This window comes from Dipodomys merriami, unplaced genomic scaffold (genome assembly GCF_024711535.1).
Source record: "Dipodomys merriami isolate MVZ:Mamm:240054 unplaced genomic scaffold, mDipMer1.0.p SCAF_129, whole genome shotgun sequence".
In the NCBI taxonomy this organism is placed as follows: Eukaryota; Metazoa; Chordata; class Mammalia; order Rodentia; family Heteromyidae; genus Dipodomys; species Dipodomys merriami.
The window spans coordinates 2140200-2167379 of record NW_027202593.1 but is presented as its reverse complement, the minus strand read 5'-3'; the positions used below and the strand labels follow the sequence as shown (position 1 = coordinate 2167379).

The window sequence follows — 27180 nt, the reverse complement described above, 5'->3', positions numbered from 1 at the left end:
AAAGAACCACCTGAAGACGCAGCAAAGCAATCCCCAGGTGAGACAGCTGGTTCATGGAAAGAAATCACCTGCGCATGATGAGGACGTGGTACAAGAAGAGGAGTGAAATTATGAATGTTTGCAAGACTCTGTCTCAACCAGTGGACGGGGAGCAAGACACAGGAAGGCTCAGGTGGAGGATCATAGCCCAGGTTGGCCTGGGCACAAAAGAATACCCTATCTCAAAAAACGGTCAATGTACCAGGCGCCAAAGCCCACACCTGTAATCCTAGCTCTCAGGAGGCTGAGATCTGAAAATCAAGGTTCAACGCCAGGCCAGGCAGAAAAGTCTGTGAGACTCTTATCTCCAGTGAATCACTCAGAAAAAGCCAGATTCAGCGCTGTGGCTCAAGTGGTAAAACACTAGCCTTGAGCACAGAGAGGCTCGGGGACAGCATCCAGTTCAGCCCCAGTAAGTAAAGTAAGTAAAAAGTAAGTAAAAATAATTCGCAAACAGTCTGAAGGTATGGCTGAAGAGGTAGCGTCTCTGCCTAGCGAGTGTGAAGCCTTGAGTTCAGTCCCCAGTATCACCAAATACAAGGGGGACAACGGCTGTCACCAGAGCCGGGGAAAGTGGGAGGAGAGGCCTGGGAAGGCAGGCCAAGGGAAGATGGAAGAAGAATTTCTGGGTGCTACTGTAAGGGAGAATGTTCTAGTAACAGTAAAGAAACGCGCATTTTGCAGTTAGAAGAGAAGGCTGTGGAAGATTAGAGCATAAAGGAACGATGTTTGAATCAATTGAATCAATCTGATTTAGACATTATACAAGGTAACAGGGTCTGCTGAGCGTCCGGGACAAACTGTTCCGCCCCAGGAAATCCCAGTGGTCAGCGGCGGCCTCGGGGCCCAGGCCGGCCTGCTCGGCCCAGTGTCGGCGGCGGCCTCCGGGCCCAGGCCGGCCCGCTCGGCCGCGGTCTGGCTCACAGCGGGGCGGGCACCGGCGTGCACAACAGCAGCTCCCTTCTCCGCACAGTCCCCAGAGCGCGTGGCATTTAGGGAACGCTTTAATGGTCTCAGAAGGGACTAGGTCCCATGATCCACAAGTGAATCTTGCCATCATTAATGCCACAATATTAGTTCCGACTTCTCCAGAAGCCGGCGGGAGGGTAAACTCTTTAGCGACCTACACAGTGCCCGGGGACTCCACACCGCCCAGCCCCACGAAGCCCTCCGGGCTTAGGTGACGTGATCCTGTGTCAGCCTGCCCACTGCAGCTCTCCTGAAGACCTTAATAACCTGATGGCCAAGCCTGGATGTAACAAGTGGACAAAGAGACAGAGAATGCACGCACAGGCTTTTCATCCTCTGGAGGTGTTAGGCCCACATCTGCTACTTATTATCTGTGTGCAGCATTTGGGCATCAAATCTCTCTAAGTCAAGGTTTCCTTGTTGATGTTAGACATAAAAATTACAGTTCTTGGGCTGGGAAGGTGGCTCAGTGGTAGAGCACTTGCCTAGCATGCATGAGGCCCTGGGTTCGATTCCTCAGTCCCACATACACAGAAAAAGCAGGAAGTGGCGCTGTGGCTCAAGTGGTAGAGCACTAGTCTTGAGTGAAAGAGCTCAGAGACAGCGCCCAGGCCCAGACCAGACAAAAAAACAAACAAACAAACAAACAAAAATCAATGCAGAAGAATATCATTGATTGAGCTGCAAATGTCCTTGTCCAGTCAGGAGGTCAAAGCATAGAGGACAGATTCCCAGGCAGCCGGCAGAGCTTGCGGTAAGCTGGGGTTGACATGGGAGTCCTGGAAGCTTCTCCCACCGCGGCCAGGGTCCTGACTGCGACATGTGCGGTTGCTGAGAGTTCAGACACTGGAGTCAGAAGAGAAACCTCCACGCACACATGGCACTCAGGGCCAAACGGTGCCCAGTCTCACAGCTTGGCTTTCTTGCCTCTATCCGTGAAGATTCTGGAAGATTCTGGGAGATTCTGGGACCCAGCACACCAGGGGGCTTGGCTCAGATTCCCTCCATTGCGGCACCGACTCACCTCCACTTCCGCTCAGTTCGTTCGAGTCCGTTTTCTTAACTATAAAGCCTTGAGATTAAATATCCTATGTGTTTAAAGAAATGGGAAAGATCAAGAAAACACAATGGCCGGGCGCTGGTGGCTCACGCCTGTCATCCTAGCTACTCAGGAGGCTGAGATCTGAGGATCGCAGTTCAAAGCCAGCCCGGGCAGGAGAGACCGTGAGACTCCTATCTCCAATAAACCACCAGAAAACCGGAAGTGGCGCTGTAGCTCAAGTGGTAGAGCGCTCGCCTTGAGCTGAAGAGCTGAGGGACAGCGCCCAGGCCCAGAGTTCAAGCCCCACGACCGACAAAAAAAAAAAAAAAAAGAAAACACAACGGTGATAAAAGGTGTGGAAGAGGTCGGAGAGGCGGCGTGGCGTGGTGAAGGCAGTGAAAGAACCCATTCGGGAATCAGGGAAACGGGCGAGAGAGGCGTTTTGGAGATGGTTGCCTGGGTATTGCTCTGAACCTACTGCGTGTACCTACTGTGTGCTCCGTGTGTACCTACTGTGTGCTCCGTGTGTTCCAGGGACACTGCTGTATGCCATGACACCATGGAACCCAAAAAATCCCAACGACTTCTCTGCAAACTATGAAGGCAACTCTGGCAAGAGATGAGCGTCGGTCCTGACAATAACACTCCAGGCAACGCATTGAGTGTATTCTCCAGTCTTCAAGGCCCTGGTCTTTTTCCTGACCTGCCTAGAAAGCACCCATGTTTATTCGGTGTTTCCTTCTGCAGTTCTGGCTCCATGATTCTTCCTCGTGCTGATCTTGGAGTATCTGAGGACCCCACCAACTATCGGTCCAGCCATTCTAACAACGCAAACAGGACCTCTGTAATGGAGCTTGTGTCTTCAAGGCCTCTGCTTCCCCTGTATCTGGTAACTCTCTCCATCTGTGGCCTCTGACCCTTCTCAGCATCTGATTGGCTCTCTCAGGATCCCTGAGCACCTTGGTCCTTCCCCTGCCCCAGGCTCCAGGGTCGAAGGTCAAAGCAGTAGGCGATTCCGAGGCGGTTCGTAGCCCTGACGACAGGCCTCTCTCAATAAAGGGGTGGTGTGAGGGGCGCTTCCGTTCCAAACGCAACTTCAGCTTCCGCCACTACCCATGCTTCCGCCGTCACTAAAGCCCCGAGTTTCCCCCTCTCCCTGCGAGCAGTCAGACCAAAGAAGAGACATATGAAGTGTTGGTGGTGGCCTCAGCTAGACACCCCCTCTTGCGATGGTCCTAAAGAACAGGAATATCCAGACCATCAACATCCTCTTCTCCTCCTGGGCCTTAACCTTGATGGTGATCAGCCTCATCATGGAGGAATGGGTTGAGTTGCTTCCCAAAATAAAAAAGAACAAGATTAGCCACAGTCCCTGGATGATGTGTTGCACTGCCATTTGGCCAGGTCAGGACTCTTCCGTGTACAGGGCTGGGTGGAGAGGAGGGCTCCATCTCCCCTGGACCTCCCTCACCTCCGTTCACCCCCAAAACTCCTGGGGCCGCCTCCTGGGGCAGCCGTGTGCCCACCGCCACGACCATCGAGGCAATTCAGACTCCTACGTCTCACCGTCGGCATGCCGGGGAGAACGATGGGAAGCATTTAGTCTCAGTCACTGGGCATCGAGAAGCCTTGGCAGGGTGATGAACACAACTAGAATGAGAGAGGAGGGGTGAGGGGGGGCGGCAAGAAGAGAAACAGACGGTTCTGCTTCTGGATGAGACGAGATGGAAGAGACGGTATTGAATAGTAATGAATTCTCAGAAAAGGAGAGGAGACGAGGTTTATAAGGACCCTGAGACCAAGAGCAACCTCTTCTAATTCCCTCATCCCCTCTTCTTCCCACCCTTCGCTCACCCCGTCCCCGTCCTTGCCCAGACGTTGGTGGGCCCAGGGTAGAAGAAATAGCTGTCCTTCTCTCAGTACAGCTTCTGCTTTGCAGCAGCCGGCCTGGAGGCGGTCAGGATGATGCTCATGGTGGTCCTTGGCCTGTCCTTCCACATTAACTTGGTCATGGGTCTGCAGTTCACCTCCATGCTTCCTCAGAACAAATGCATCCACCTCACCATTGCCTTCCTCAGTTTCTTCACAGGTAACTTCCGGGCACCCCTCGTGGGGGGCGGAGTGCAGGCTCTGAGCCCCAGGCTGCGGCCGTCGGGCCGTCCGGCCATCTGGCCGTCTCAGCGCTCCATTCGGGTGTACACCCAGCTTCTGAGGCGGGTCTGGGCCTCAGGCGAGACGGGCGGTGGGAAAGGCTGGGAAGTCAGGTTTGCGTGGGTGAAAACTTGAGTCAAGAAACCAAAGTTGCTGAGGAGGGATTCTGTCCTTCTGCTCTGGATGGCAGGCTTCCTTCTGCTCTGTGCCCTGGTGAAGTACTACCTGAAGCTGAAGCAGGGCCAGTCCGTGTACTTCTCCAGCTTCAAGCCCACCTGGGTCTTTATCGCGGCCTGCTTCACCGTCATCCTCTTCCTTACCTGCGGTGAGTGTCCCTGGGCGCTTGGAGAGCGCTGAGAACCAAGCTCCCCAGGACAGAGAACAGGATGGAAGGTGGGGTGTGTCCGCGGAAGAAAAGTGGCACGGTGACTTTAAAAAGCGCAGTATTATGCTGTACTGGTGGCTGAGATCATGGGGGGGGGAGCCTGGGGGGAGAGCCTACGGGGGGGGGGGGGAGGAAGGGAGGGGGTTCTGAAGCCAGCTCAGCTCAGACAGAAAGGCTCTGGGACGCCAATCAGCCACCAGAAATACACAGTGCTGTGACTCCAGTGCTAACCTTGAGTGAGAAAGCTGCCCCAGCCCTGGGTCCAACCTGGAAGGACAGTGTCTGTAAGGAGAGAGCCAGAAGTCAGGCCTGGCTGCAGCCTCTGCCTGCCTGCCTCGGACGCCCTTCCCAAGCCAGCGGCAGCCTGTCCTCCAAGAGTAACCCGCTTACTCAGCCCAGTCTCCACCAGAGCAACAGCCCCCAACACCTTGGTGGTTGGGGGCGGGGGGTGTGACTTGGGCGGGGTCCTTGGTGGTTGGGGGTTGGGGGTGGGGGGCTGGCGCGGCTCGGGCGGGGTCCTTGCTGGTCGCCAGCGCCATGGTTTCCGTGTGCTTCCCAGGCATCCTCTCCATCCTCCAGTGCAAGCCGTCCCTCCAAGACTGCAGCTGCCTGCGGCCCCAGGAGTCCAACGAGGACCTTCCCCTGGACAGGAGCTCCATCGAGGTCATCTCCGCGTACACGGCCGTGCCCCGGAGCATTGTCCGGGTGCACTCCACCAGCACCAGCCCCAAGGAGGAGGACGCGCCCCACAGACAGAGCGCCCAGGAGCGCCACGTGTCCTGGGCCGTGTGATCTGGGATCTGGGGAGTTGATTGCATCTTTCAGTCCATGCCAACAGAGGGGAACAGCGCTGTGCGTGTGTGTGTGTGCGTGTGTGTGCGTGTGTGTGTGTGTGCGTGTGTGGTGTGTGTACTGTGCAGATCTCCAAGCCATCCTGTGTTTGGCATTATGTGAATGGCGATGAGTGGTTGGGAGTCTACAAAGGAAGATTTGGGAGATGGCTTATTAAAAAAATAAAATCCTGGCTAAACCAATAGTTTCTTCCACAACACGCTATTAATAAACATTCTATAAATCGTACTTGCTGTACCGCGAACTCTCTCCTTCACAGAGATTTATGATGGTAGAGAATACTTTTTTATTTTATGGTGCAAGTGGAAGTGAACACAAGGCAATCCAGTGGACACTTGTGGACGCGTCATAACATCTAAAGCAAACCTACGCACGCACTAACAGCGGCAGCAAATGTCACCTGAGATGCGCCACCCTGAGATGCGCAGGTGTCCGTGTGCAAACCCCATTGTTTTTCCTCCGTCCCCGTCCCCGTGCCTTCTGGACCCAGCTGCGCCTCTGTTGTTGCTCCAAAGTTGCCTCCTTCGCAGCATGCATCCCCCACACAGCCGCTTCCTCTTGGGGACAGTGGCGTTTATCCTCTTGGCTGTCATGACCTTTGACCTCCACCTGGGCCCCTGCAACCCCTGCTCATGGTCATGAGCAGCTGAATCTGCTTCCACCGGCGCTGGGTGCTGGGTGCTGGGTGCTGGGTGGGAGTCTTCCTGTCTGTACTGGTATACTGCAGGAAATAAATTATATAAACATTACAGCAGAGATCACTGTAACCCTCTTTTCTGTGACATTGCCCGCCCATCTTCTACACATGGCCGGTGTGGACACCCGGCCGCCAAGGGGCTCACCTGACCCTCTCTGCCCTCCCCGGCATTCACCGGGGGCCCTGGGACCGGAGTGGGGCTCCGCAGGTGTTACCTTGTGCATTTCTCGTTTAAAACCAGGAACTGCCGCCCACAGTGATTCACAGGCCGCCAATTCTAATTCTGATTAGGCCCCTGGGTTGTCTGTTTACAACTTACCTGAGCCCCACAGTCTCCACCTCTGAATGAAAGAAGAGAGAAGAAAATATTAGAAATGTTAGAGCTTTCCGCTTCCTGCTAGGCATTCTTGAATATTTCAAGAGGTGGTGGGGCTTCTCCATTTCCCGTTTGTGGGCTGCACCCACTCCTGGGACTAGTGCCTTACGGTTTGACATTTAAAGGTATATGCAGCCACTGTTGTGTTTGTGTTTCTAGGTTTGTGTTTCTAGGTCTTAGAGACAAGCACAGAATCGGGCTCGGCTGCCCTCGCTCCACACCTGCCTACAGCAACGTCCGTTACACTTTGGTCGCTTCGGCTTCGTTTGCACCTGCAGGAAAGAACAGTTAGGGACTTTCCACCACTGAGCAAACAAGGATGTACATTTTTGCTTAAAAGCAGCCCCAAAAGGGGAGCCGGGACTGCACTTTTGGGTGCCCAACTGCTGGTATTAAAGACTTTCTGTTGGCTGTACTGTGTCGTGTGGACTCTCCCACGACAAAGACACCAAGGTTTGCCCTCTCTTCATCAGATGAAGGAAGAGTGTGGTCAGCAGGTAGGTGAGGCACAAAGAGATGCAGCTCCAGATGCATCATGTCTCCCTCTGTACTTGAGAAAAGGAGATTATTGATAAGCCAAGAAACACAAGAGGGCCGAGTTAGTGGTGGACTAAACGAACTGGAGGTCCCTGTGAGATGCGTGATGTAAGTCGTCCGCTGGGTCATAATTTGGAGCTTGGGAAGAGACTGGAGCTGGAGTGATCATTGATAGTCACCCCGGGCGGGAGCCTCCCGCAGCCGGAGGGCAGAGTTGGCATTGGCCATCGTGCGGCGTTGGTCATGGTTGTAAAGGAAGAGAGGGTGCACAGGATGAGTTTTAGGGTTAAATAAGGTTGTTAGGGAAGCCTCCTCTGTGGAGATGATGCTAAAGACGAGACCGAGAGCCGGGTAGCTACCTGAGCCAAACGGGGAGGACCAAGACCTGATGCTGGAAAGGAAGCCTGTGTGCACAAGAGGTAGAAATCAGCAGCAAGCCACGCTGCCAGATTCCAAGGTCTCCATCGGAACAGGACGGGGAGTCACGACTGTGCAAGAGAACAGCAAGAGACACTTGTCCTACACCGCTAAGGAGCCTGCCATCCCACGAAGCAAGCACAAACAGCAATGACTTCTATCCAACGGCCCCATAGAAAGAACGCGTCTCCTTGGGGGTCTGAGGTTCTCAGGCAGACCCAGGTGGCGTCATCCTGCGGTGAGGGCCGGAGTCACGCGGCTCGTGGGCTCCTGCAGTGCCTGACAGCACACGCTGTGCTCCACGTGCTGGAACTCTGCAAACGCGCCGGGCCAGGACGGGCACCGGCGGGAAGAGCACGCGGCGGGGCGCACGGACCCGTCAGAGACTGACAGAAGCAGGCGCGGCTCAAGGGTAGCTGGCCCTGAAGGCCAATGAATGCAGAATAGAAACGTCAAAGCCCAACCAGAGGAAAATCCTGGGAATTCTGGAAATGGGCAGCTGGGCGGCAGGCTGGAGCTTGAGTGAGCGAGAATCAGTTTCACTGAGCTTTGATCGTGTTCCACAAACTAGAACAGAGCTTTTTTTTTTTTTTGGTCAGTCATGGGGCTTGAACTTAGAGCCCTGGGCACCGTCCCAGAGCTCTTTTGCTGAAGGCTAGCGTTCTACCACTTTGAGCCACAGCTCTACTTCCAGTTTAATTAGAGATAAGAGTCTCGGCCTTTCCTGCCCGACCTGGCTTTGAACCAAGAGCCTCAGATCTCAGAGTAGCTAGGATGACAGGCATGAGCCACCAGTGCGTGGTTTAGAACAGAGCTTTAAGCAGCAAGCCAATATGTTTCTGTTTTCTCAATTGTCTCAATCAGTGACAAGTACTGGCTGTGTTGTTGGTGAGATCAAGCTTCATCCAAAGCTAAAATAGTGCTTCGCAAACTTTAGCCCGAAAATAAATCCCCGGGCGAGCCTTGGCCACGGCGCCATGAATGGCTAGATCTTTCCCGCCTGTGACAGGGTGCCCCAAGATTCTGTGCCACGCTTTGTGTGTGGGAAGGAACTGGGGTTTGCTTTGCAGCATTCCCAGTGGCGTAGGCGACTCCCGGCCCCTTCAGGCTGATGGGGGAGACGATGCGGAGAACACGGATCACATTGTACAAGCACAAGATGAAACTCTAAAGCGCTGGGGCCAAAGTTGGTGTGAATATCTGCCAAAGAAAACAAAACTCTCCCAGGTATCAGCGTTGGTGGAGATGTGTGAGGCGGTGAGCAGCAGCAGCTCTCTGGGGAATTTTCACCTGGAAGTGGGTGGGGCTGGGTCTTGTTCACAAAGGCTTAAGGAGTTAGAAAATGAACTTGCCACAGTGGTCCAGTGAATCTTAGACAGCCAGGTAACAGAGATCCATTGAAGCCATCCAGGTGGCTTTCCAGTTGGAAAGCTCTGGATTTCTTTTTCTACCTTCCCCTCAAGGTGGATAGGGGTGAAGAGTTGTGAAAGTTGTTAGAATTCAAATAGACACTTCTCCAATCAACCAGAAAAAAGCCAGAGTAGAGCTGGGGCTCAAGTGTTAGAGCACTAACTTTGAAAAAAGGTCAGGGACAGTGCCCAAGCCCTGAGTTCAAGCCCCACTACCAGTGTGCACACACGTGTGCACGCGCACGCGCACACACACACACGCGCACACACACTCTAGGCTGGGCACCAGCAGTTCACACTTCTAATCCAAACTACTCAGGAGGCTGAGATTTGAGTATCATGGTTCAAAGCCAGCCTGCGAAAGGAAAGTCCATATGACTCTTATCTCCAATAAACTCTCTGAAAACTGCTGTGTCTCAAGTGGTAGAGCGCCAGTCTTGGGCACAAACAGCACAGGGACAGCACCCAGGCCCCGGGTTCAAGCCCCACAATTCACACACACACACACACACACACACACACACACACACACACACACACGACTCTCACAAAATAACTGTTGTTCAGTCTAATCTCCTGCGAAGTTCTACCCACGCCCGCTGTCTCTTAGGCAGGGTTGACGTTTCTTTTAGGTCTAGCATTGAAAACAGCCCTCCGCAGCCTCCTTGCCCACAGCCCACAGCTGAGACCCTGGGGCCACTCGGCTCAGCCAAGGACAATCTGCCTGCAGCTGTGGGGAGGCAGTTCCCAGAAGTTTCCAGCACTGCAGCTTCTTCCAGCCGAGTTTCAGGACTCGACCCCCCTCAGGCAGGACACAAATCCACCCAGGAGAAGTCCGGGCTCGAGCCCTGGCGGCCTTCCTCCTCCCGCCAGCGCCAGCCCGGCCCTCCCCACGCTCCACAGCCCGCTCCTCTAACCACCCGGCACGTTTCACAACACTGAGATTCTCTCCACTTCCCTTTCTAAGAATAACGTTTGCATGAAAACAATTGCAAAGTTGAAAACTGCCTAGACATTTCTTCCTTGAGACATGGATTATTTTTTAATGAGTGGTTCCCTTGGGGGTCAAATATTGGAAAGCCAAATGTCCATAACTATGAATATGGTTTATTTCATTTGTTTTTTTGGTCGGTTGTGGGGCTTGAACTCTGGGCCTGGGTGCTGTCCCTCAGCTCTTCAGCTCAAGGCGAGCGCTCTACCACTTGAGCTACAGCGCCACTTCCGGTTTTCTGATGGTTTATTGGAGATAGGAGTCTCAGTCTTTCCTGCCCAGGCTGACTTTGAACTGCGATCCTCAGATCTCAGCCCCCTGAGTAGCTAGGATTACAGGCGTGAGCCACCAGCGCCCGGCTTCATTTGTTTTTATTTTTGACAAGACTTTAGATGCTTAATGGGAAAGAACCTTCCAGGGCTGGGAAGGTGGCTCAGTGGAAGAGCACTTGCCTTGCATGCATGAGGCCCTGGGTTCGATTCCTCAGCACCACATAAGCAAAAAGGAAAAAGCCGGAAGTGGCACTGTGGCTCAAGTGGTAGAATGCTAGCCTTGAGCTGAAGAGCTGAGGGACAGCGCCCAGGCCCAGAGTTCAGGCCCCACGACCGGACCAAAAAAAAAAGGAAAGAACCTTCTAGGCCCTACCAAAGAGATTTCTTCTGTTGGACCTTGAGCCTGCCATGGGTGGGCGGAGTCTAAGCTTGGTTTTCTTGGAAACTGTTGAGGGGACAGGAGGCTTAAGTTCTGCAGAGCAGATGTTTATGGAAGTGAACAGTGGTCACTTTTAGGGACCATTTCGGCAGCCCTGTGTTTATCCTGGACTGCATGCAGAGGCTTGGCTGCAATATCTTTAACAACTATTTAATCAGTAACAACTATTTAATCAGTAATGGGGACAAACATACAGAGGTCAGCTGGGAAAGGTGTGAAGAGAGAAGTAGTGGACTGCAAGTTGGAGAGAAATACACGGTTTAAAATTTAAAAAAAAAAAAAAAAAACCACTTCCAATAGGGTGCACACCATGCACAAAGCCAAGTGACAAAGTAAAAATAACCCCAGCTACTCACGAGGCTGCGTTCTGAGGATTCGATTCGAAGCCAGCCCAGGCGGGAAAGTTCATGAGTCTCTTAGCTCCAATGAACCCCTTGAAAACCAGCAGTGGATCTGTAGCTCAAAGTGGTAGAGCGCTAGCCTTGAGCAAAAATGGCCAGGGACAGCGCCAGGCCCTGAGTCCAAGCTCTACAACAAAAGTTCCATTTTCTGGGGTTGAAAGCGTATGGAAGTGGTTCGCAGGAATGACAATGGGCTGTCCTTAGGGGGATGAGGGTGGCAGCCTGGCAGGTTTTGGGAGGGATCTGCATGAGTCCCAGGCTGCCGTCCTCTGAGAGTTCCTTGTGGAAAGGTCTGGCGAAAGACACCAAGGCTCCACGCACCAGCCCCTCTGCTGGGCCTGAACTGGGCCTGAAGGTTTTCTACTCCTAGGAAGAAATCCTCACTGTAAACAGACCACTGATAACCCCCAGGAGGAGCAGCCCTGGGAAGTGGTGAGTTAACGTTTTAGGTGGGAAAAGGACCACACGGAGAGAAATAAAAAGGTTGACAGGGAAGTTTATTGGGGTTCGCTCCCAGGCGAGCTCCCTGGTCAGGATCAGAGAGGTCGCCCTGAGTGTAGCTGCAGCAGAGCTTTTACAGGCGAGGTAAAAGCAGCACTTGTAGTGAGTGGGGAGTTGGGGCTCTTAGCTTGTGTGGCCAGTCGGCGCCGTCTTAGGCCAGTGCCCTGGAACCATGGCTGACTCAGATGGTGTTTTTGGTGGGACGTGGTCTTTCTTGGAAGCAGCCTGCTTTCCCCTCGCAGCCTGCCATCTTCCTGGCTGCCTGCTTCCCCCAGCGACCTGACACTCGGGAGAAGCCTTCGGGGGCGTCTCCCAGGACTGCTCAGGAGAGGGGTGGCAGGGCTTTTCCTGGCGGCCGGCCTGCGTCCTCACCCCGAAGCTCCCTTCTCCTCAACGGTCCAGGGTCCACTTTCCAGAACTGGGACTCCCACACATCCCGAGAGGGAGGGCAAACCCGCCCCCTCCAGCTGGGACCCATCCCTCCGGCCCTCCAGATACCCAACACCTGCTTCTCTGACCTTCGCCCTCCAGGTCCTGGAACACCTGCTTCTCTGACCCCCACAGGCCAGAACTCAATGATTAGCACCTTCCCTTCCCTGCTTCCCGGCTCCCAGGCTTCCGGCCTGGGGCTGAGTTGTGTCACCAACTTCCTGCTCCTCCGCTTGATGAGGGCAGATCTCGGCATATCTCAGCCTTTATGATAGCATAAGCCAGCTTCCATAATACTATTTTTTATTCATCTCTAGACTTTATTGGTTCTACCTCTCAAGAGAAATCCTGACACACTCTCTCGACCAGGAAGGGTTAATAGCATCATTCAAGTCATGATGAATAGATTCTTGTCGACAGACAAGACATGGGTGAGAAGGGAAGGCTAGCACGTGGCAACTAGAAAAGGTGACTTAAGGGACAAGAGTAACAGAAATTGTCAGAGAGGAGCAGAAGTGTCACTGGTGCGACCCCGAGGAAAGAGGCACAAAGCAGAGGCCACCCAGAACAGCACCAGCAGCACCTGTCGGAGGAAATGGGGCGAGCCCCAACTGCCCTTTCCCTGAGCTTCCTCTACATTTGAAACAAGACAGACAAAATACCCATTTCCCCGAACAACGGTGTTACTCAGGTTACAAGCTGGGCGCAATTTAGGACGAGGATCCGAGACGCCGGCCGCGGCCGGGCACAGCGCCGCTGGGAGGAAGAGGTCGCCATCTCACCAAAGCCACCGCCGAAGCGCGGAGGGCCGCCGCGGATGGGGGGGCTGTGGGGTCCCCTCTAAGAGCAGCCCCCCCACGTGGGGTCCCGGACCGCGGGCTCAGGATGGGAATTTCTGGGCAAATCCTAAATGCTAAGAAGACCTGCAGCGCTGTGGTGAGTGAGCAAGCCGGCAGCAGACAGGCGGACGGAGGGACGGACAGACAGGCAGAGAAGCAGAGAGACAGACGGACAGGCAGACCGACAAGCAGATGAGCAGACAGGCAGACCGACGAGCAGACGGACAGACCGACGAGCAGACGGGCAGCGGCGGCCTCCCCGCGCCCGTGCTCTGCGCGTGCGCGCTGTGAGCGCCCCGCGTCCCCGCCCGCCCCGCCTGGCCGCCGGCCCCGGCGCCGGGAGCCGCGAGGCCGGGGTCCGCGACCGACTTCGCGGGGAGCGCACCCAGCGGGCCCCGCCCCTCCGCGGGTCACCGAGCGGAGCCGCCCTCCCGCGGCCTAGAGAGGCCCCGGGGCGGCCGGGAGGCGGGGCGAGCGGCGGCTTCCGGTTCCGGGCGCATAGGCCCCACGTGTTCCGACGCGCCGGGCGCCCGCGCCGCTCGGGTTCCGCGGGGCCGTCGGGGCCGTCGGGGGAGGATTGGCCGGGCGGGGCGGAGCCGCCGCAGCCGCGGGAGCCGTGAGTCCGGGCGGGAGCGAGGCGGGAGGCGCCGGCCCTCGCGGCCGACGGGGCGCGGCGGCCGGGAACCGAGGCGGGGGCGGCGCCGACCGACGTCGGGCCCCGGCCTCGGCCCCGCCGCGGCTTCCGCGGGGGCGCTGACCCCCGACCCCGGGACCCCTCACCCCCGGCCCCGGCCCCGCCGCGGCTTCCGCGGGGGCGCTGACCCCCGACCCCGGGACCCCTCACCCCCGGCCCCGGCCCCGACGGCCCGCCGGGACGGGGAGGCTCGCGGGCCCCGGGCGCAGCGGAGGCCGCCGGGGACGTGGCCGGCCGTGCGGCCCCTTCCCCGGCCCCGACCCCGGAACTACTTCCGAAGGCGGCGGGGCCCCGGCAGCCGGGGTGGCAGGGCTGCGCCGAGGGCCGCGCGCGGGGAGCGCCGGGCCGGCTTGGTCGCCAGCGTCGCTGCCTGTGGCGCTGCCGTGTGCGCCGAGGGCTGAGGCCCGGGGGAGGCAGATGTCCGCGGCCCCGCGCCTCCGGGCCTCCAGCCTGGCCCGACCTCGTGCGTGGGGCCGCGGAGCCTTTCAGAGGACGGACACTGGAGAGAGACCTAGAGTAGGACCGACCGCCCTGCAAGGCGGCCTCCCCGGGCCTGGCCTCTGCGCAGCCGGGGGCCCGGCGGACTGGGCCAGGCGGTCGGCCGCGCTGCCCGGCGCTGTCTGTGAGACCCGGAGATCTGGAGCTAGAATGTGCCTCTTTGGGGACCTGGGCCGGGGCCGTTAACCCCGCCAGCCCTCGCCCGCTTCCCATCCTCCCCCTCTGAAGACTCCTCCCTCCCTTTACTCTCACTGTTGCTCACCTTTATGTGCCTCGCGACTGTAGAAGGACGCAGGGCAGAAGCTTCACAGGGAGTCTTGTGGCTGCAGTCCTGCGGGACTGCAGGGATTCTGGTCTGGAGAGGGTAGCGCTGGCCTGTGGTGTCTTAGAATGTGCATTCTGGCGCATCTGAACCCATGGTGAGTGTAACAGACCACGGTCAGAAGCACATTGGTTAGCCGTCTGCTGTGAGCGTTCTCCTGGCCAGTTGAGTGCTCCCGTGGGCACGCGAGCCCGTGGGGCACTGGTCCAGGCAAGAGATGATGGCGGACCATGCCGGGCCTAGGCCAGGCGGTACAGGGCCACAGTTCAGTCATGATCACCCCACCCCGGGTAGCTCCTCCCATGGTGTGGTCGTGGAGATTGGGCTGGGGGCCAGGGTAGTCGTGTGAAGTTGTGTGTGTAAAGGACTACAGTTAAAGTCAGAACTCTTGATGCCTTGCTTCGCTTCCGGCGTTTGCTCTTGTTCATCTTTCTTTCTCTGTCCCAGGTCCCTTGGGGCAGCCCTTCCGCGGTGTCCAGGCTGGGCCGAGGGGCACTGCCCGTGTGAGCTGTCGATGGTGTGAAGCCCCTGCAGCTGGGAGATGGCCGCAGCCTTGGAGCCGGAGGAGCAGGAGCTGTGGGAGGAAGAGGGGATTCTGATGGTGAAACTGGAAGATGACTTGGCTTGCGGGCCTGCGTCGCGGCGGGAGGAGCCTGTGCTGGAGACCTCCTACCAGAACTTCCGCTGCTTCCGCTACCAGGAAGCCGCCAGCCCCCGGGAAGCGCTCACCAGACTCAGGGAACTTTGTCGCCAGTGGCTGAGGCCCGAACGGCGGACGAAAGAGCAGATCCTGGAGCTGCTTGTGCTGGAGCAGTTCCTCACGGTGCTGCCCGGAGACCTGCAGAGCTGGGTGCGGGGCCAGCGGCCAGAAAGCGGAGAGGAGGCAGTCACCCTCGTGGAGGGTTTGCAGAAACAACCCAGGAGCCCAAGGCGGTGGGTGAGGAGGGGGAGTCCTGACCTGTGTGGCGCGGCGGGCGCAGGGCCTCGTGTCTTGCCTTCCGGTGTTACGGGCTCTGCCCGGGGCTCTTCTTAATCCCGGAGCCCTGGGAAGGGCTGTGCGAGCGCGCCTGTCATCGAGACTTGCTGGGGTTTGGAACGCCTGCTTGGGGCTCACTGAGGGTCTTCCTTGGTCTTTGCATTTCTTTCTTTGGCTTCCTGGGAGGGGGGTTTTGTGACTTCCATCAAAGTTTATCCCAAACCCTCAGCCTCGGGACCTGCCATCCAGGAGGGCGGCGGGACGCGGTGAAGGCTGGGGTGAGGTGGGAGGGGGGCCTCACGGTGAGCTGGGATGTGGGAGCAGGGGTGAGGAGAGCAGAGTAGTGGTGGTTCCTCTGCCCATCTGGGTGGGGTGGCCTGGGCAGCCAGAGCCCTGTCCCCGCCCCCCCGGGAGCTTTTGCTTGAGCAGCTTCTGAAATGACCGGAAGTTTCCTTCTGACCGCGTGGTCACTGGAAGTTGGGCTCGTCCCCAGGTGACTGTCCATGTTCAGGGCCAGGAGGTCCTGTCGGAAGAGACGGTGTGCCCAGCACAGAGCGCCATCCAGAGTCCAGACCAGGGGGCAGCCGAGCAGCGGAGCCCATGCCGTGAAGAGGGGCTGCCGCCCCCACAAGAGAGCGGTGGGCAGCCTGGGCGGGCGGGAGGGTGCTCCCGGGCGGGAGGGGCTGTTCTGTTTCCGAGGCTGGGAGGCGGTGGTGGGAAGAAATCTGGACACTGGCTGGGAGGCCCCCGAGCGGGCTGGCTTCACAGCGCGGGGCTGTAATTTGTGCTCATCACTCTGCTGGTTGTGTAGGTGGTGGCACTGGGGTGTCGGGGTTCCCCTCAGAGGGAGTTTGGGGCAGTGCTCGGCTTTGCACTGTGTCGCTGATCTCTGCCGCCTTTTCTTCTTAGAGGTGCCAGCGCCCCAGGAGCCGGGCCCTCCCGTGGAGAGGGGCCTGGGAGACCCCAGCATGGCCGCCCTCCTCGCCGCGCTCTCTCAGGTGCGTCCTCCCCCCTTCGTGCCTTGCCGTGTGCCGAGAGGCCGGGGTGGGCTGCGCCGCTCCGTGTGAACTCTGTATGTGCTTAGAGCCAGCGAAGCCGGGCAGCGCTCTGTCTTTACAGCTAACACTAGCTGTTTGTAGGGAGGGCTGGCGGCACTGCCGAGACAGACTGAGTGACAGCACTGAGCAGGGTTCCACAGGGATGTGACACAGGGATGCCCAGAGAGGAAAACCTGAAGACAGGAAGGTAGAATTGCTTCAGGCACAGGCCCTGGGGGAGGGCAGCCTTGTGGAGTAGTGCGCGCAGGGCCTGGGCGTCCCTGAAGGCGCCGGGTGGGGCAAGGGAGCCGCGTGGCTCCGTGGTGGAGAGCAGGAGGCTGCCTGACGTGTCAGGTTCTGAGTGGGCCGCGTGTGTTGTTCCAGGGGCTGGCCACCTTCAAGGATGTGGCCGTGTACCTGTCCCAGGAGCAGTGGGGAGACCTGGAGCCCACGCAGGAGTTCTACGGCGAGTACGTGCTGGAAGAGGACTGCGGCATCGTGGTCTCGCTGTGTAAGCAGCTCCCCGCGGCTCCCTCTGTCTCCAGCCTGCCCTGAGCAGAGGTCTTCATTGGAAAGTTGGGGTTACTCTGGCATAGCCAAGCAAAGGTCTTTAATGGAAATTTGGGGTCATGTGAGCAATTATAAGCACTGAACTTAAGATTTCTCATACCAATGAGATCAAAGGAATGATTAGCTGAAGAGCCTGCTTCCACGGAAAACGATTGGGAAGGCAGGTGGATCCTCATAGGAGCTGGAGGCTAGGCTAGAGTCTGAGCATAGAGACCGGGAGAGGAGAGACGGGCTAACCCGCTTTCCTCGGCGTGGGGGAGGAGCAAGATCTGCAGGCAAGAGATGCTCCTCAGCCTGGGCGCTCGGGCTGAAGAGACCAGAGATCTGACTGACCGGCTGCAGTGACCAGGGTCCTTCGGGCTCACTCGGGATTCCTCTCCCCTCTCTCGAGCAGCGTTTCCGATCCCCAGACTCCAGGACACCGCACTGGGAGAGGGGGAGCCGCAGGTCCCAGATGACCAGGAGCTGGAGGAGCCGGAGATTCTGAGCTTCACCTACATGGGTGAGGAGTGGGGCACTGCCCTGGGCCTCGCACCCGTTGTTTTTGTGTCTCGGGCTGTTTCGGGATTGTTGTGTTTTCTGTTTGAGTCGAGGTCTTACCATTTCGTGGTCCCCACACTGGGATTACGGGTATGCACTGGGACACCAGGTTCATTGCTTCTAAGAAGTCTGTCATTCCTGCCATTGTCCTCTTCACCCCCCCCCACACACACACACACGCACTGCCAGGCGGTGCAGAAAGAATCACGACTAGCCTGGAATCGGCTCTGCCCTTCGCTGCTGAAACCTTTACGTGTGTCCCTGCTGACGTTGGCGACGGGACAGGCACTGCTGGGACAGGCTGCGTGGGGCTGGTGGTGCCTTCTGCAGTCCCTTCCCCCCAGTACCCTTCGAGCACCTCGTGTGGAGAGCGCTGCGCGAGCCGGTGTAATGCCTGCTTTTCTCCCCTCACTCTTCTGTAGGAGACAGAAGCGGAGATGAGCCTGAGTGTGCAGCACAGGAGGGCGGGAGCGCGGAGGACACAGGCGGGCCCGCCCGGGGAGACCAGGAGGCCCCCCGGACTCCAGACTGCGAAGTGGTAGTTGAGGACAGCAGGGATAGACTTCACAAATGGAGACTCGGGGGGAGAAATTCTCAAGTAAGTGGGGTCACGAGTCTTGAAGACACGCCCGCGCCCCCCGTGTCGGAGCAGGGCCGTGGCTGTCCCGTGTGCGGGAAAAGCTTCAGGTGCAACTCGCACGTCATCAGACACCTGAGAACTCACACGGGCGAGAGGCCCTACAAGTGTGTGGAGTGCGGGAAGAGCTACACGCGGAGCACACACCTGGCCCGACACCAGAAGGTGCACAGACGCGCGCACAAGCGCCCGCCGCCGCGGAGGCGCGGGGAGGAGGCCGCGGGCCGCAAGGAGAGGCCCTACGCGTGCGGGGACTGCGGGAAGTGCTTCCGCTGGGCCTCGGACCTGGCCAGGCACCGGCGGACGCACACGGGGGAGAGGCCCTTCCACTGCGCCACCTGCGGCAAGAGCTTCGGCCAGAAGTCCGTGCTGGTGTGCCACCAGGCCACCCACCGGGACAAGCCCTACGTCTGCTGCGAGTGCCGGGAGGAGTTCGGGGACCACCGGAGCTTCCTGGCCCACAGAGAGGTGCACGCGGTGGTCAGGGAGCTCAGCCTCAGCCAGCACAGCGACGCCGAGGAGCGGCGCTTCCCCTGCCCGGCCTGCGGGAAGGGCTTCAGCAGGAAGTACCACCTGAACCGCCACCGGAGGACCCACGAGGAGAAGACCTAGCCCCCCCTCTGCAAATGGACTCCACCTGCTGCGATTCTGCACCCCTCCCCACCAGCACCCCTCACCTCCCACCCCCGCCAAGCACACCCTGAACACAGGTGACAGGTGACGGTCCCTAGGGTTGGGTCAGATGGTCAGGCAGTGATAGCTGCGGCGATAGTGATAGGGGTGTGTTGCCACGCCGAGCGGGCCAGCCGCGGAGCCTCAGCGCCACCCACAGCGGCCGGCGGCGGGGCCTGGCTGGCTGGGGTCTGGCTGGCTGGCTGGGGGCTGGCTGGATGGATGGATGGCTGGGGGCTGGATGGATGGATGGATGGATGGATGGATGGGGTCTGGCTGGATGGCTGGCTGGCTGGCTGGGTCGGCTGCACCTGCAGCTTTCTTAAAGCACACAGCCCTGAGCTCCGCACGGACGCTCGCTCAGTGCCCCACCACCTCGCCACACGGCACCGCCATCCCTCTGGCCCCGCTCTTGTCTTGTCGTGGTGCTGGGAGCGGGGAGGCCTGAGGGGGGCTCGTCAGCAGCCTCTTTGATCAGCTGTCTTGTTCTAGCTGCTGTCGGCCACACAGGCGGGCCTGCCTGCCTCCCCTCCTCCGGCCTCGGCCCGACGCTCGCAGGGGTGAAGGGTTTTCCCACGTCTGTGTGTGGCTGGCTTTTGCTTCGTGACTTCAGTTTTCTGTAGAACCAAGCAGTGCCTCAGGGCAGCCCGCGCGCCCGTGGGCATGAGGGGAGGGTGGCCGGGGAGCCACCTGCGTGGAGGGCGCGGGGTGCTCCTCAGGGCCGGCTCCTGTGCCCCGCTTCTTTTAACCTGTTCCACAGTCCGGGGCCCCGTGCGTGCCACATGCGTCCGAGCAGTCCACTAAGGAAAGTCTGTCGTGGTGGGAGGCGCGGGCCGCGTTTGAACACCAGGCAGCCGCAGCCCTTGCGGAAATACATGTGAAATAAAGTGATCCTCACAGCCACGTGAGCTCGTTTTCTGGTGCTTTCCATTTTGTCCACTCACTTTCCAGGCCTTCCTATCCTGAGGCGTATGAAGCCCCTCCTCCTTACAAATAGATCTGGAGTCCAGAATGTTCCACCAGCACAGTGACAGTTGGGAGTCCGTAATGCACGTTAAGACGTGAGCCTTGCCTTTGGCTAGGGAAGTATCTGCTAAGCAGGCGCAGGTCCACACAGCACGGTGCGCAGTCTGCCCTGAGATGTCCCAGCGCCAAAGGGAAGGGCCAGGGCCGGCCTGGTTGGTTGGAACACCAGTATCTCCACCCTCACTTCCCCGACAAGGTCTCAGATGCAGACACTAGATCTCCGTCCTCTCTCTGACCCGCTGGAGTTTCGCTTCCGGAAGGGTGTGTCATCTCCCGTGTCTGCAGCAGCGGGGCAGGGACCTGACATAGCAAAGGAGCAACAGTTGTGTTGAGCAACAACATCAATGTTGATTTCCTTAGAAATCAGGTTCATCTCTGAGACCGTCTTTCTCAGTCTCCCAAGTAGGAGGTTGCAGGAATGTGCTCCCCTGCCCATCTCAGAATTAAAATTGACAAGGGCATTAGACCAGCATAGACCGGCAAAGAATCACTCAATCTCTGAGCAAGTACTACCAGAAATGCCAAGAGATGGAGTCAGCCTGTGTGTGTGTGTGCGTGCGTGTGTGCATGCGTGTATGTGTGTGCGTGTGTGTATCCCAAAGCAGACCTGGGTGCATCCATGTATTTGCTAAGCATCCGTGGACACCTGCTGTGTGCCCTGCATGGCATTAAACCCACACAGGCCCTGGGCAGGCATCTGCAGCTGTGTGCAAATCCTGCCTCTGTTATGGGCAACCTGGGGCACATGGGTTACTTCGCACTTCTAAGGCTTCTGTGGGTAAAATGTGGACACTTGTAGATCACTAAGAAGCCAATCTTGGTATTGGGACCAAAGCCCCAGGCTCCCGGAGCCCTTGAGAAAATGAAGCAGGATCCCCGCTTGGTCAAACGTGTAGTTTAAGAACTCACCACTAGAGGGCTTACCAGAGACTCCCTGGCTGCTGTGACTGGGGGTCTGCAGGTCCAGGTTCTGGGTGGCAATGGGGAGATGTCTGGCATCCCGTGTTTGAAAGCTTCCTGGCGCTGCGCCAAACTTGCAAGAGGTGCAAGTACAAAGATGTCTAGTGCGGGCACGAGGGTCTGCCAGACCAGAGCCCTGGTCGCACCCGAGCTGGGAGGCTGCGCAGCGCAAGCCGGCGATTTGTGCCACACTCTTCCCTCTCCCTTCCTCCACTTACCTGTCCGTGACCTGTCCCACCCACCTCGGCCTCCTCCTCGCACGCCTCCCGCACGGGAGTGCCGACACTGTGTGGGTTCTGCAGGGCGCTCAGGACTCTGGGCCACTCTGGGGTCATGCGCGTCCCCGGTGAGTGACGCCCTCCCCCCCTTCTCCCCCCTCCTCCCCCTCCACCTCCTTCCTCACGTGTGATAAGCTCAGGGCTTATCATCCTCACAACTTTTTTGCTCAGGACTGATGCTCTACCGCTTGAATCAGACCTTCACTTCCTTAAAACATTAAACCAGGCTCTGACTCTCCCACATGCTCAGGATGGCACACACACTCCGCTTTGTGGCCTTTTCTCGTGCCAATTCTGCTGTCTGCCCCCACTCTCACCTATATGTATATATACATACATATATATATATATGTACATACACACACACACACATATATATAGATACACACTCGCACGCATTTATGTGTATGTGTTGCCTGTGTGCATACATAATCACATTTTCTTGATCCGCTCTTCCATTGTAGGGTGGTCTGGGCTGTTTCCATAACTTGGCTATGGTGAAAATTTTTTTTTTTCATTTTTTAAGGTAGTTTTATCGTTAAGGTGTTAAACAGAAGCATTGCTGTTTGATGAAAAAAATTATGTAGAACCATCTTGTTGTGTGTGAAGCCCAGTGAAGTCCGGGGCTCCCCTGGCCTGCTCTGCAGGGGCGTGCACTCAGACATAGCTAAGGCCGGTCTTTGCTTTGAGCAGCAAGCTTCGGAGCACCCATCTTCCCATCCTGGCTGTTAGGTCCGGCACACAGCGAATGCTCAGGAGTAGGTATTGAACAGTAAACGAGTGAACGGATGGGAGGATGGATGGATGGACAGCTGCCTCCTGTCCACCTTGCAAGCCCACAAGAGCCTCCGGGGCCTGGAATCCACCTCGGGATCCTCAGCACTGACCGCCTTGGCTGTAACGCTCAGCTTTAGAAATGTAAATAATTGCTGAAGAAGTTAAAAGTCTCGCCACTCAAAATGGTAAGTGTCAAAACAGGAAAGTAAATATAGAAAGCTTAAAGTAATCTGGGCTGTAATTTAAAAGTCATATATAAGAAAAACCTCAGGGGCTGGGAAGGTGGCTCAGTGGTAGAGCGCTTGCCTTGCATGCATGAGGCCCTGGGTTTGATTCCTCAGCACCACATAAGCAAAAAGAAAAAAAAGCCGGAAGTGGCGCTGTGGCTCACGTGGTAGAGTGCTAGCCTTGAGCTGAAGAGCTGAGGGACAGCGCCCAGGCCCAGAGTTCAAGCCCCACGACCAGACCAAAAAGGAAAAAAAAACCTCAGAGTGAGTCCACTGCCTCCGATCCCCCTCCCTCACTCCGGACACCAGGTGGCGACCTTTTGCCAGCATCTTCGGAGTCCCAGACATGAATTTATTAAATGTCCAGGAGGAGAGTTAAGGTGGGCACTAAAAATTTGTAAACAAAGATCTTGAATATACGAAGAGCTTATCATCTGTTGGGACAATAGATACATAGGTAATCTGAAAGTAAGGATGCTACAGAATAACATTTTAGAAGAGTAAAGGCTTCTCGGTTCACAGGAGAGAATCAAAAACAACCAGAGAAGTGGTCACCATTACAAACATCCAGACTCTGCAGATTCAGAATCCAACACAGCCCGGGGCCAGCGGCTCATGCCTGCCGTCCAGCTGCGTGGCGGCCAAGGCCGGAAGGACGGAGCTCATGACCAGCCTGGCGTTAAAGCTCACCAGACCGCCTCTCGCCGGCTAGCTGGTGGGAGGCCCAGGTCAGGACCTGCAAGCATCCCCGATGGCCTTCTCAAGCGTCCTCAGCCTCAGGAGCTCCAGCGCGGGGCGGGGCTGGAGGAGGCAGGCGCGCCAGCGGCCCGCCCCGTTCTGCCATCTCAAATCCAATGCCAACAACTGCAGGTCATGGAACTCGCCAGCCGTCAACACCCGCATGACACAGGCAGAAGAAATGCATGAGAAACCCACGGATGTGAACCCAGGGGCCATTTCAGGACTGGAGCTCAGACTGCGGGAGGAAAAGCAAAAAGCATGGTTTCAGCAAAGTCTAATTAAGGCATTAAAAAAATCCGATTTGGAATGGATTGGGAGGCTGCCTCAGCACCCAGAGATGCTCATCGGAGGCTCAGAGGCCGGGCCAGAGTGCTGGGCTGGGCAGCCTCCCCTCCCCTCCCTTCTCCTCCCCTCCCCTCCCCTCCCCTCCCCTCCCCTCCCCTCCCCTCCCCTCCCCTCCCCTCCCCTCCCCTCCCCTCCCCTCCCTTCCCCTCCCGCCTCCTGTCTGCCTGGTTCAGTGTTTCCTGCAACCTCTGCCATCCTTGCAGACATCTGCTCCATGTATCAGCGGCCTCACCCACGCACGCGGGCGGCTTCGTCTCGGAGCGGCGGTCTGTGGAGTCGCCCGCATCTGTATCAGCTGTCAGACCCTCTGTGGTAACACAGTTCTGCAGCCGGTCCCCCCAGCTCCCTCCCTCTGGGGGCCTGGGGGGGCGTCTGTCCCTCCCCCCCCTCCAGCCCCAGTGCTGGCTGCCTCCTCTTCCCGTGCCCTGCCCTGCGGTGCCCCTCCTTTGCTTCTTGCTTGCAGTGACACACAGGAGCATTTAGGACCTTCCCAGATAACCCCAGAGAGCGGGGGGGGGGCGACCCCCGTCACCTGGTCTCTAGTAAAGTAGCGCAGCGCTGAGGACGCGCCCCACGCTGCCGCGTGTGCTGAGCCAGAGTTTGACTCCTCCTCTCCATCCCAGCATTGTCCCCTGTCCCTTTCCGCTGGTCCCCTGTCCCCTCGGCTGGCCGCTCTGCTGGGGTCCGCTTTGGCCTCCCCGGCCTCCCCACACGGCTCGGAGGGAGAGAGGCCGGCGAGCCCCGGCCCTCACATGCAAAGATTGCAGCCTGCGGCAGTCAGACAATTAAGATGGAGCCTGCGCTGTCACCCAGCATCATCCCGCGAGGCGGGCCTGGGATCAGGGAGACAATGAATCCCCATCAGGATGGAGTGGAGTCTAAACAATCCCTGCTCACCATCGGCCCCAAACAGCCTCGAAGCTCCGCATTGAACGCAGCCTAGTGAGGAGCCACCGGGCTGCCGGAGGCCGCAGCCCCCCCTGCTCCCCCCTCCCCGCCACAGACGCAAACGCATCCCCAGATCCACAAATCCAAAGCCGAGTCCTGAGGCCACGGTGCAGCCCTCCACAGGGCCTACGCTGGCCAGGTCACAGTGCAGCGCAGGCAGAAAAGCCACCTATGGTTGGTTGGTTTGGTGTTTTTCATTTGTTTGCTTGTCTTGGACGCAGATAAACCATGCATCTTTTGGTAGGTTTTTTCCACGCTCCTTTCCGCTAGCTGAGCCTCATCTGCCCGCAGACAGGAAGTCTGCCCACAGGCACACAGCAGGCCGGGCCAGGAAATGGACAGGAGATCCAGCAACAAGATGCCCCTCCCCGCAGCTGATCTCTGCCCAGGAAGAGCCCTGGATCGGCGCTCCACCCGCCCGCACGCACTCGCCGCCGGATGACTGTCTCCCCAGAATGTGGGCACAGGCTACATGTAAGTCCTTTAATAGAATGGTGGGGGCAGCCTCCGATCTGCTCAGGAAAGGAGTGGAAGGGAGAACACGGGCCGCCAGGCCCATGTGAGAGACGAGGGTCTTCTATTTCTAGGTGGGGCCAACCTGGTAACCATGCACAGAGAACCCTGGGACTCAGAAACCCTTTTGACTTTCTCTCCTTGTTAGTATGTTTTCTAACTCCCACTTCTAAGATGTCCATCTGCCTACATCTTTGCCTAGCCCAGCTTTGTTCATCTAAGATGGTGCATTATTGATAAGAGCCTTTCACCTCAGCCCTCTGCTGCTCGGGAAGGTTTGGCAGGTTTGCGACTACGTAGGAGATGTCATTCAGCACGCCTGGTGATGCTGGGACCCTGGACCACGTCTAGGAGAAAGCGATGATCAAGTTACTGCCTCATCTGCCATGAAAGCCCTGGACCCCTCCAGGGGGTGTGGCGGTGCATGCCGGGAGTCAGCAGAGGCAGGGGGTTGTGAGGCTCCAGACCGGCCTCCCGGACTGGACAGCAAGCCATGTCTCCAAAATAAAGCAGCTGAAAACGACAGAAATGATCTCCTCACCCATCTGGAGGCTCGGATTCCGGCAACAAGGTACAGTCATGGTTAGTTTCTGGAGACTTCTTTCTCCTAGGGTTGCAGATGGCCACTTCCCCCTTGTTGCTCATGTGGCCTCTTCCTTTGGGGTGACAAAAAGCGTCCGAATTCTGCATCTTCCCATCTCTCTCCTTCCTCTCCTTCCCTCTTTCCCCCCAAGCTTATGAACGCAAGCCTTATTTGCTTCTTGCCTTCGCTCTTTCAAGCCAGGCCAGAGCTCTACCACTTGAGCCACACCTTCACTTCCAACCCAGGGCCTCGGGTTTGCCAGGCTGGTGCTTGCCACTTGAGCCATGCTTCCAACTCTACTTTTTGCTGGTTATTTTGGAAGTGGAGTCTTGTGGAATTCTCGGGATCCTCAGCTCTCCACCTCCTGAGGAGCTGCTATCACGGATGTGAGTGTGGAGACGGCGTCTTTCTTGGGGAGCTCCCGGTCATCGGGAGGCTCCTCCCCCAGGACCTCATCTAAACCTGATTTTCTCCGCAAAGCCCGGCCTCGGAATCCCACCTTGCCAGGAAGTTAGGGTTTCATGTGGACTGGGGGCCCCGGTCAGTGCCAGCTGTGCTGTGCCCTGGTCTGGGCTCCTGACGGGGAGAGGAGGTTGAGGATGCGATCCTCCGGCCCTGGCTACGCCTGCGTTTCCCCAGTTGCTGTGCCGCACGCATCTCCACAACCTGCACTGCACAGATGCTTGCCTCCTTTTGGGGGCTGCAGGGGGAGCAGTCCTGGGGCTTGAACTCAGGACCTGGGCGCTGACCCTGAGCTTCCTTTGCTCAAGGCTAGCACTCCACCATTTGGCGCACAGCTCCACTTGCGGCGTTTTCTGCGTCTGTGGCGCTGAGGCATCGAGCGCAAGGCTTCACGCACACTAGGCGAGCGCTCCACCATGGAGCCACCCTCCCACCTACTCAGGAGACTGACATCTGAGGATCGAGGTTCAAGGCCAGCCCAGGCAGGAAAGTCTGTGAGACTCTGATCTCCAATAAACCACCAGAAAACTGGAAGTGCGCTGTGGCTCAAGTGGGAGAGTGCTAGCCTTGAGCTGAAGAGCTGAGGGACAGCGCCCAGGCCCAGAGTTCAAGCCCCATGACCGCAAAAAGAAAAAAAAGGCAGGTAAGGGAAATAGGAAAGTTCGCTCCGTCTGGTGTTGTTACCAGGCCATCCCCGGGTCGCAGGCGCCCGCGGCTCCTCCTACATCCATCAGAATTTATTTTTATCTCATAGCCTCCCAGTTGGGTCTGAACATGCTGCTCTTTGCCTGCTGGGGAAGGTTGCCATGGAAACGCGTTCAGGAGCAGCAAGTCTGATGTATAACACGTCTGCAAGCAGGAGCTAAAGCACCGGCCACTCACGGAGGCCAAGATGTGGGACCCCCCCTCCCCCTCCCCACCCCTCCCCCTCCCCGCCCTCCTCTCCCCACCCCACCATTCCCGGAGAGCCTCAGATCAATCAACGCTCACCAAGGGTTTTCTTTCTTTTTTTTTTCTTCGTCTTTCATGCCAAAGCTTTACTCACTCAGATTCCAACGTCCATCTTGAAACAATGTCTAGGACACTGGTCTGCCCTGCCCAGGCCTCATCAAGGAAGCACAGGGTTAGACAACATTCGGGGACAGGCAGCACAAAGGCTCCCTCCACCAGGCTCTCTTCTGATGCCTCCGCCATCCTGACCCAGTGCTCAGTCGTCCTGTGGCGACTCCCACCCTCCCTGCCCAGGCCCAGGCCAGCTCTGAGGACGGGAGGCTCCGCGACCAGGTCGGCCATGGGATGGCAGGCATCATGACTCGGATTCCTGGCCTTGCCTCTGCCCTCCGGCCCAGGGCCTGGCTCCGGGCGCCCACCACTGCCTAGTGGGCCTGGGGGGTTCATGGGCCCCCGAGCCTGCATTTCTTCCCATTCCGCACCCTGAGACCTACGGGCCGGGGTTGCTAACCAGCTCCAGGAACGCTGGCAGCGCCTGGCAGCTGACACGAGTCTTCTGCCTTCCCACTATCACTGGCTATTGGCATCTCTGAGTTACAAGCAAAAGCAACTCGAGTTACCTCTGGGACGGGCTTCTCCAGGCCTGCCCTGTGCTCCCGCGGTCCCCGGGGACCTGT

The 27180-nt window shown here is 57.8% G+C and overlaps 2 protein-coding genes and 1 long non-coding RNA gene across 9 annotated transcripts; 2 read left to right on the top strand and 1 right to left on the bottom strand.

Moving 5' to 3' along the window:
* Window positions 1-3121: 3121 nt before the first annotated feature.
* LOC138824450 (transmembrane protein 225-like) lies at window positions 3122-5630 on the top strand. 2 transcript variants are annotated; one of them, XM_070018329.1, is made up of 4 exons: window positions 3122-3454; window positions 3990-4139; window positions 4392-4526; window positions 5166-5630. In XM_070018329.1, exons 1-4 carry the CDS (start codon window positions 3280-3282, stop codon window positions 5396-5398), a joined length of 693 nt encoding a protein of 230 aa, XP_069874430.1. In that variant the 5' UTR covers window positions 3122-3279; the 3' UTR covers window positions 5399-5630. The 2 variants fall into 2 exon arrangements, with proteins under 2 accessions (XP_069874430.1, XP_069874429.1); XM_070018328.1 differs by having other exon boundaries at window positions 5146-5630.
* Window positions 5631-5700: 70 nt separating this feature from the next.
* On the bottom strand, window positions 5701-6608 carry LOC138824451 (uncharacterized). Its single transcript, XR_011371089.1, has 2 exons — window positions 6455-6608; window positions 5701-6159 (listed from the first exon to the last, which is right to left on the bottom strand). It is a non-coding gene; the product is annotated as an uncharacterized lncRNA (long non-coding RNA).
* A 6679-nt stretch (window positions 6609-13287) lies between these two features.
* LOC138824447 (zinc finger protein 202-like) lies at window positions 13288-19590 on the top strand. Of its 6 annotated transcripts, none has more exons than XM_070018321.1 (7): window positions 13288-13362; window positions 14708-15197; window positions 15730-15874; window positions 16146-16234; window positions 16658-16784; window positions 17238-17345; window positions 17806-19590. In XM_070018321.1, the coding sequence occupies exons 2-7, from the start codon at window positions 14802-14804 to the stop codon at window positions 18630-18632; spliced, it is 1692 nt and encodes a 563-aa protein (XP_069874422.1). In that variant the 5' UTR covers window positions 13288-13362; window positions 14708-14801; the 3' UTR covers window positions 18633-19590. The 6 variants fall into 6 exon arrangements, with proteins under 6 accessions (XP_069874422.1, XP_069874423.1, XP_069874421.1 ...); XM_070018320.1 differs by lacking the exon at window positions 13288-13362 and adding an exon at window positions 13736-14357; XM_070018322.1 differs by lacking the exon at window positions 13288-13362 and having other exon boundaries at window positions 13735-15197; window positions 15748-15874.
* The last annotated feature ends 7590 nt before the right edge of the window (window positions 19591-27180 follow it).

Coding starts and splice junctions, on each gene's coding strand:
- LOC138824450 (XM_070018329.1), top strand. CDS start 3,280: ATGGTCCTAAAGAACAGGAATATCCAGACCATCAACATCCTCTTCTCC. Junction 4,140..4,391: donor CTTCCTCAGTTTCTTCACAG/GTAACTTCCGGG, acceptor TCTGGATGGCAG/GCTTCCTTCTGCTCTGTGCC. Junction 4,527..5,165: donor CATCCTCTTCCTTACCTGCG/GTGAGTGTCCCT, acceptor TCCATCCTCCAG/TGCAAGCCGTCCCTCCAAGA.
- LOC138824447 (XM_070018321.1), top strand. CDS start 14,802: ATGGCCGCAGCCTTGGAGCCGGAGGAGCAGGAGCTGTGGGAGGAAGAG. Junction 15,198..15,729: donor CCAGGAGCCCAAGGCGGTGG/GTGAGGAGGGGG, acceptor GCTCGTCCCCAG/GTGACTGTCCATGTTCAGGG. Junction 16,785..17,237: donor CGGCATCGTGGTCTCGCTGT/GTAAGCAGCTCC, acceptor TCTCTCGAGCAG/CGTTTCCGATCCCCAGACTC.